This window comes from Littorina saxatilis, linkage group LG3 (genome assembly GCF_037325665.1).
Source record: "Littorina saxatilis isolate snail1 linkage group LG3, US_GU_Lsax_2.0, whole genome shotgun sequence".
NCBI classification, from domain to species: domain Eukaryota; kingdom Metazoa; phylum Mollusca; class Gastropoda; order Littorinimorpha; family Littorinidae; genus Littorina; species Littorina saxatilis.
Genome location: NC_090247.1, coordinates 77,140,973 through 77,149,883, shown reverse-complemented (window position 1 = coordinate 77,149,883; position 8,911 = coordinate 77,140,973). Strand labels below are relative to the sequence as shown.

The following is an 8,911-nucleotide window of genomic DNA, read 5'->3' as shown; positions in this document are numbered from 1 at the left end:
TACCCACAACGGAATCTGAGTCAAATCTGTCAGTCTGGAAGTGACTCGTACCTGTAGAAACCAAGGCTTGTGGTGGTGGCTAAGAGAGGAAATGCGACACACGAGTGTACATCCATACACATCTCTCTCTCTCTCTCTCTCTCTCTCTCTCTCTCTCTCTCTCCTCTCTCTCTTCTCTCTCTTCTCTCTCTCTCTCTCTCCTCTCTCTCTCTCCTCTCTCTCTCTCTCTCCTCTCTACTCTCTCTCTCTCTCTCTCCTCTCTCTCTCTCTCTCTCTCTCTCTCTCTCTCTCTCTCTCTCTCTCTCCTCTCTCTTCTCTCTCTCTCTCTCTCTCCTCTCTCTCTCTCCTCTCTCTCTCTCTCTCCTCTCTACTCTCTCTCTCTCTCTCTCCTCTCTCTCTCTCTCTCCTCTCTCCTTCTCTCTCTCTCTCTCCTCTCTCTCTCTCCTCTCTCTTCTCTCTCTCTCTCTCTCTCTCTCTCTCTCTCTCTCTCTCTCTCTCTCTCTCTCTCTCTCTCTCTCTGTTTTCTAGTTTTCCGAAATAAAGCTATTTCTTTTTAAACGGTAAAGGGTTTGCAGAGGTCGTCTTTGGCTTTTACTACACTCATGGCAACAACACAGCAAACCTTCCGTTGGAACTGTCCAGGTAAACAGAGGCTACTTTTAGACGGAACAGGTGATACTGTTATGGCCTCGGAGCCCCCATTCCGTTGAAAGACTCGCTACCCGTTATTTTCAGCACAGGTGAGAAGGGTCAGCTGGTTCTCTTCATACACAGCTACTTACACACGGGTCGCTCGTGCCGAGTTTGAGCTGGCCGGTGATTTACACGCTCGTGACTAGCGCACTGGTTTGAAGTGCACGAAGCGAAAGTGGGTGCCACCCAAACGGGAGAGAACAAACCGCGGGGTCTGATTCGTTGAAATTACAACACATCTCAGTTTCAACCAATCCGACATCGCGGCTGACTCTCATCCGGTTGGTCACTTTCTCGTGCACTTTCTACTTCCACCACAAAAGTGAGCTCCAACCCAAAATGAGGTATTAGTACTCTGCGCTGCGCTCTTCACCACAATGAGGTATTAGTACTCTGCGCTGCGCTCTTCACCACAATGAGGTATTAGTACTCTGCGCTGCGCTCTTCACCACAATGAGGTATTAGTACTCTGCGCTGCGCTCTTCACCACAATGAGGTATTAGTACTCTGCGCTGCGCTCTTCACCACAATGAGGTATTAGTACTCTGCGCTGCGCTCTTCACCACAATGAGGTATTAGTACTCTGCGCTGCGCTCTTCACCACAATGAGGTATTAGTACTCTGCGCTGCGCTCTTCACCACAATGAGGTGTTAGTACTCTGCGCTGCGCTCTTCACCAGAATGAGGTATTAGTACTCTGCGCTGCGCTCTTCACCAGAATGAGGTATTAGTACTCTGCGCTGCGCTCTTCACCAGAATGAGGTATTAGTACTCTGCGCTGCGCTCTTCACCACAATGAGGTATTAGTACTCTGCGCTGCGCTCTTCACCAGAATGAGGTATTAGTACTCTGCGCTGCGCTCTTCACCAGAATGAGGTGTTAGTACTCTGCGCTGCGCTCTTCACCAGAATGAGGTATTAGTACTCTGCGCTGCGCTCTTCACCAGAATGAGGTATTAGTACTCTGCGCTGCGCTCTTCACCACAATGAGGTATTAGTACTCTGCGCTGCGCTCTTCACCAGAATGAGGTATTAGTACTCTGCGCTGCGCTCTTCACCAGAATGAGGTATTAGTACTCTGCGCTGCGCTCTTCACCAGAATGAGGTATTAGTACTCTGCGCTGCGCTCTTCACCAGAATGAGGTATTAGTACTCTGCGCTGCGCTCTTCACCAGAATGAGGTATTAGTACTCTGCGCTGCGCTCTTCACCAGAATGAGGTATTAGTACTCTGCGCTGCGCTCTTCACCAGAATGAGGTATTAGTACTCTGCGCTGCGCTCTTCACCAGAATGAGGTATTAGTACTCTGCGCTGCGCTCTTCACCAGAACGTAGATGTTTTCAGTAGATTTTTCAGCTAACTTCACACCCCGACAGCATCGCTTTTATCTCCTCGCTTGGAGGTGAACTTAGAAGATCATTGCCAGTTACACAATGAACATATTCCTGACAATTACAAAATGAACACAGTCCTGTCAGTTAAACAATGAACACATCTTTGCTTTGTATGTATATGTATGGTTTTTTTCTTTGTAAAGCGCTTAGAGAACGTAAAGCGCTCAATAAATCTCCCATATATTATTATTATTATTATCCCTGCGAGTTACACAATGAACACAAACCTGCCAGTTGCACAATGAACACATACCCGCGCCGTGTCAAGAGGTGTCAGTAAGACACGTTATTAATGTCCTACTGCAGGGATTACAAGCGCTAACTCAAATTGAGGGACTCAACAGTGCGCTGTGCGCTCTACAGTGCAGGGCCGGACCCAGGGGGGGGGGGGGGGGGGGGTTCCAGGGGTTCCGGAACCCCACCCCTGGAAAAAGCATGTACCTTGCTTTGAGTGGTTTTTTGTGTGTTTTTTTGTTAAATAAATTTTGTGTGTGTCTCTAACAAATTTTATTCAATGTGAAATCCGATGAGAAAAAGGTACCCCCCCCCCCCCCCCACCAACTCACACTGACAGGCCTTAACCCTCAAAACAAGGCCCAGAATGCACCAGATTGCACAGATTTTAACCGTTTTTCAAAAATTTTCCGGGGGAGCATGCCCCCTTCGCCACTTCGCTGATTTGCCCCCCAAAAAAAGGAGGAACCCCCCCCCCCCCCTTACAACTCATTTGGTCCGGCCCTGCAGTGTGCATGATTGACAGTGGCACAGCAGGCAGGGCACAGCAGGCAGGGCACAGCAGGCAGGGCACAGCAGGCAGGACACAGCGGGCAGGGCACAGCAGGCAGGGCACAGCGGGCAGGGCACAGCAGGCAGGGCACAGCAGGCAGGACACAGCAGGCAGGGCACAGCAGGCAGGGCACAGCAGGCAGGGCACAGCAGGCAGGGCACAGCAGGCAGGGCACAGCAGGCAGGGCACAGCGGGCAGGGCACAGCAGGCAGGGCACAGCAGGCAGGGCACAGCAGGCAGGGCACAGCAGGCAGGGCACAGCAGGCAGGGCACAGCAGGCAGGGCACAGCAGGCAGGGCACAGCGGGCAGGGCACAGCAGGCAGGGCACAGCGGGCAGGGCACAGCAGGCAGGGCACAGCAGGCAGGACACAGCAGGCAGGGCACAGCAGGCAGGGCACAGCAGGCAGGGCACAGCAGGCAGGGCACAGCAGGCAGGGCACAGCAGGCAGGGCACAGCAGGCAGGGCACAGCGGGCAGGGCACAGCGGGCAGGGCACCGCGGGCAGGGCACAGCGGGCAGGGCACAGCAGGCAGGGCACAGCAGGCAGGGCACAGCAGGCAGGGCACAGCAGGCAGGGCACAGCAGGCAGGGCACACCAGGCAGGGCACACCAGGCAGGGCACAGCAGGCAGGGCACAGCAGGCAGGGCACAGCAGGCAGGGCACAGCAGGCAGGGCACAGCAGACAGGGCACAGCAGGCAGGGCACAGCAGGCAGGACACAGCAGGCAGGGCACAGCAGGCAGGGCACAGCAGGCAGGGCACAACAGGCAGGACACAGCAGGCAGGGCACAGCAGGCAGGGCACAGCAGGCAGGGCACAGCAGGCAGGGCACAGCAGGCAGGACACAGCAGGCAGGGCACAGCAGGCAGGGCACAGCAGGCAGGGCACAGGAGGCAGGGCACAGGAGGCAGGGCACAGCAGGCAGGGCACAGCAGGCAGGGCACAGCAGGCAGGACACAGCAGGCAGGGCACAGCAGGCAGGGCACAGCAGGCAGGACACAGCAGGCAGGGCACAGCAGGCAGGGCACAGCAGGCAGGGAACCCAATGGGAATTACAAGGTGTTCGTCAGTTCAATCATCTTTGTAAACCTGGATATACATTTATGTTTAAATGCGTATAATAGTGTAGTGTTGTGTTTGGTGTTTTATGTACTACCACTGTATTTTTTCAGGTTTGAAATCATAATGTCAATATGATTTGATTTGATTTGATTTGATTTGAACAGCTTAAAGCGCAAGAACACACACGTCAAACACAGGGAAGAAGGTGACAAGTTCGAGAATATGAGACATTGATTGATTTCAGGTAGTACAAAAGCTGTCGAACAGTTGCTGCATGTTCAGAACGCAAACTCAAAATGAGGACGGAAGGAAGTGCTCGTCGCTAGAGTGTAGAAATGTACTGCGACCTTCAGTGCTCGTCACTAGAGTGTAGAAATGTACTGCGACCTTCAGTGCTCGTCGCTAGAGTGTAGAAATGTACTGCGACCTTCAGTGCTCGTCGCTAGAGTGTAGAAATGTACTGCGACCTTCAGTGCTCGTCGCTAGAGTGTAGAAATGTACTGCGACCTTCAGTGCTCGTCGCTAGAGTGTAGAAATATACTGCGACCTTCAGTGCTCGTCGCTAGAGTGTAGAAATATACTGCGACCTTCAGTGCTCGTCACTAGAGTGTAGAAATGTACTGCGACCTTCAATGCTCGTCGCTAGAGTGTAGAAATGTACTGCGACCTTCAGTGCTCGTCGCTAGAGTGTAGAAATATACTGCGACCTTCAGTGCTCGTCGCTAGAGTGTAGAAATGTACTGCGACCTTCAGTGCTCATGCCTGCACTTTCTGCTCATCACTCGCTCACAGACAGTCAGTTCTGGCACCGGCTGCAAGGGGAGGGGGGTGGTGGTGAAGGGTTGGTGAGGGGGGGGGGGGGGGGGGCAGAAAGGGGGTAAGCTTCCATCGTGAACCGGTACGATATATACATAGCGGCAGAGGGTATACATAACATACAATCTGCGCAGATCTGGACACAGACTGTAAGAAAATTGCAGGTACGGGGAATAATTCTGCCAGAGACTGACTGAGAGAGAGACAGAAGCTGAGAGCGTTTTGAAGAGGCTCGAAGGTGGTTTGGGACTGAGAACAGTCAAGTCAAGCATCTCTAAAAGTTTTGGACAGGTGAGAGAGGCAGAGAGAAGTGGCAGGGAGAGGGAATATTGAGAGACTTACCTCCTGCAACTTTCTGAGAAGTTCCAATTAAAACCTTGAATAGTGAGGGCACTGAAGAGGGCACATCTTTGTGCAAAGCCATGCATCCGACGCTGGAAGATATAAAATAAATTATAGGAGGGCAGCACTGAGTAGTGAGCGAGTCAGTGAAGAGGGCACATCTTACCTCAAGAGGTTTTCGGCGGCGTACCTGCAATTGTGTTTACCTGCGGTGACATTCTCTCCCTCTGGGGCTCACACTCGTTCTCTCGGTCGTTCTTCCAGTGCTCTCTGTGCACGTTTTGTTTTCGTACGCACGTGCATCTCGTGGTGAGACTGTTTCTCGCTGTGTGTGTGACCTACTTTCTGCCGTCACTGTGCCACGAGTCACTCTCAGTCTCAGTCAAGACGCCAGGGGTACTTCAAAACATTTGTTGTATCGCTTACTGAGGGAATTCTTCTTTCAGATGAAATGTCAAATTTTAAGAAGTGTGTGTGTTCACAAGTGTGGAAAGTATTAAGGAATTCAACCGCAAACATGTGATAACGTAAAACAATCCAGTTCAAAGCTGTGGAAAGCTTTTTTGGAATTCAACTAAAAACTATGATCATGTAAAAGTGTCTGTCTATGTTCATACATGTAGAAGTGTACGAAAAAAGTTCAAATTCTGATCACATTGAACCAGAACAGTTGAAGACAGCCAACGTCAAGTCAGTTTTCCAAACTAAGTCTGTGATCACCAATGCGAAAAGTAACGACGAATGATTTAAGGCCTGGCCATTTTAAACATGTTAAAAAGACAGTATTGTTGACTTAACGTGACACTCAAACAACGGACTGTAGTGTGTTTATTCAGGTACAGTTTAAAAAAAATCTATTTCCTACATTGAGATAGGTTAGAATCGGTAGTCACACACGTGACCAAAATGTTTGGGTTGAAGTGAGCGAAGAACGTACCAACACAAAGAGAACAGAGACCAACACACAAATAACCACCAACAGAAAGAGAACAGAGACCAACACACAAATAACCACCAACACAAAGAGAACAGAGACCAACACACAAATAACCACCAACACAAAGAGAACAGAGACCAACACACAAATAACCACCGACAGAAAGAGAACAGAGACTAACACACAAATAACCACCAACACAAAGAGAACAGAGACCAACACACAAATAACCACCGACACAAAGAGAACAGAGACCAACACACAAATAACCACCAACACAAAGAGAACAGAGACCAACACACAAATAACCACCAACACAAAGAGAACAGAGACCAACACACAAATAACCACCAACACAAAGAGAACAGAGACCAACACACAAATAACCACCAACAGAAAGAGAACAGAGACCAACACACAAATAACCACCAACACAAAGAGAACAGAGACCAACACACAAATAACCACCAACAGGTAGAGGTTACACGCCGAGTCTCAGTGATAATTTTTGGATCGATTTCTTAAAATTTAATCGTAAGACTAATTAATCTATTTTCGTTAATTGTGATCACATTTTAAGAGTAAACATGACATATGTATATATTTTTAGATTCAGAATGTGATGAAGAATACGATGCAGATTTTAAATCTGTTTGCGAAAATTTTAATGACAAATTTAATGAGCAAACTAATGATTTAATTGTTAAGCCTCCAAGCTGAAATGCAATTTGGTTGAAAAATGAGAGCGTGACAGTGTCGCCTCAACTTTCACGAAAAGCCGGATAAGACGTCATCAAAGACATTTATCAAAAAAATGAGAAAAAAACGTCTGGAGATACCATACTCAGGATCTCTTATGTCAAGTTTCATTAAGATCGGTCCTGTAGTTTTCTCTGAATCGCTCTACACACACACACACACACACACACACACACACACACACACACACACATACACCACGAACCTCGTCTCGATTCCCCCCTCTACGTTAAAACATTTAGTCAAAACTTGACTAAATGTAAAAAGAGCAGTTTGACAGGTGTGCGACTACGAGTGTTGTAAGGATGTTGGCAGGAGTGAGGGTGCTGTTGAGGACGCGTGTTTCGTTCTGCCTCTTGGCTTGGTTTTAATGGGGCTGCCTTTAATTTTCTGGCCGGCGATGACAGACATGTTGTCGGTGTTGTTGAGATCTGGAACCGTTCCAAAAATGCTGTTCCAAAGTTCAGTGAAAGTACGACTCAGTTTAGTTCATGGCTTATAATCTTGAGGAATCAGCCGGTGTCAAGCTCATTCTGGGTTAATAAGGAGGATTGAAAGCTCGGTGATACTGCGGATCAGTTTCGTGAGCGGGTCTTCAGTTTCATAACGAGTATTGAAAAAAAAATGAGATGGTTTGAAAGTTCAGGGAAAGTGTGTGTTAGTTTTGTAACTTTATTCATCAGACATCAGTTTGAAGCTGGTCTGAACAAATTGATCTTTAGGCTTTATGACGTCAGCGGAAGTGGAGGTCAAGCTCTACACTGCGTGTTGAAGGAACTCGGTGACTCGGGGGTTCATTGGAGTGCATTGAAATTCGTGATCATCACTAAATGAGATAGACATTGACATAGTTTTGTAGGCTGCTGTTATTACCATAGTCATCTGCACAATTCGACATGTTAGGCTACTTCCGTTAAGTAAAAATGTTTTTAGTTACAGAAATGTTGAGATTATCTAACTGAAAAATTGTGGAGACATGACGTAGTATATTATAATTATTTGTTATGATTAATTCAGTTACACAGCATGAGACAAACCACGCTTAGCCTGTGGTGTGCATCTGACGGCATTGACATTGGCAAGCTCGGGGCTTGAACAAGTCAGCTGTGTCATATTTGTTTTGCCACAGAACAAAATCGTGAAATTAACATAAAGCGTATACGTTTCAAACCACAAAGTTAGCCCCAATTCCACGGCAGTTATCCCCCCCTCCCCCCCCCCCCCCCCCCACTGCCCCTAAAAAAAAGTCTGCGATTTCATCAGATGCATCCTTTTTGATCCTTTAGAATTTACTGTGTCAGTTAACACAAGCTAATCACAACACAAGCTGTCATCTTTTTTCTACGATTAACGTCTACTGAATCTAAGCGCTCATTACACATAGTCTCTCAAATACAAGTATAAATGTAACGTCTTGTCTCGTCTTGTCTTGTCTTGTCTTGTCTTGTCTTGTCTTGTCTTGTTTCAACGTTCCAATCACCTACCGTCCTTGCTTTTTGATTCCACATATTCTCTCAGTCACACACCTACCACATAAATTATTCTCTCAGTCACACACCTACCACCAACAACAACAACAAATTGTGGGGAGGAAGTGATGTGTTCCGAATTTACTGTGCCAGTTAACACAAGCTAATGACAACACAAGTCATCCTCGTTTTCTGCGATTAACGTCTACTGAATCTAAGCGTTCATTCCACATATTCTCGGACACCCCTACCACCAGCCAACCCCCATCACAGGCAGGTAGTGATGTGTTCTGAATTCCAGACACGGCGTCTGGTCCACAATGGCCGTGTTTACGTCTGGATGGCAGTCAAAAACTCTGTCCAAGGTGTAGCATACTGTACATTGAAAGAGAAAAGCCTGCTTATCTGATGTTGTGGAAACTACCGTTTATTCGTTCCTAGATAGACGTTTAGTCTACGTGGAACTGAGCTAGAGATTATGTCTGCGGATTGTTCTGTGTCAAAACAGAGCTATAGCTGTAACGGGAAATTCAAGATATTTTGCCAGTTTAAATATTAAAATATCGGAAAATAAATCGTAAGACAGTGAACAGTACTGGCTGTTCTTCGTGTGACATGATTACTGCGCTAGTTCTCAAGATTATGTTAACTG

At 47.8% G+C, this 8,911-nt stretch overlaps 1 protein-coding gene across 1 annotated transcript; it reads left to right on the top strand.

Annotated features, from left to right (window-relative positions):
* The first annotated feature begins 2,835 nt into the window (after window positions 1-2,835).
* LOC138961342 (spidroin-1-like) lies at window positions 2,836-7,885 on the top strand. Its single transcript, XM_070332943.1, has 2 exons — window positions 2,836-3,939; window positions 7,808-7,885. The coding sequence occupies exons 1-2, from the start codon at window positions 2,836-2,838 to the stop codon at window positions 7,883-7,885; spliced, it is 1,182 nt and encodes a 393-aa protein (XP_070189044.1).
* The last annotated feature ends 1,026 nt before the right edge of the window (window positions 7,886-8,911 follow it).

What these genes read in the sequence shown, in the direction of transcription:
- LOC138961342 (XM_070332943.1), top strand. Translation starts at nt 2,836, where the DNA reads ATGATTGACAGTGGCACAGCAGGCAGGGCACAGCAGGCAGGGCACAGC. An exon ending in ATGGGAATTACAAGGTGTTC is followed by an intron (nt 3,940 to 7,807) that starts GTCAGTTCAATC and finishes TGATTAATTCAG; the next exon opens with TTACACAGCATGAGACAAAC.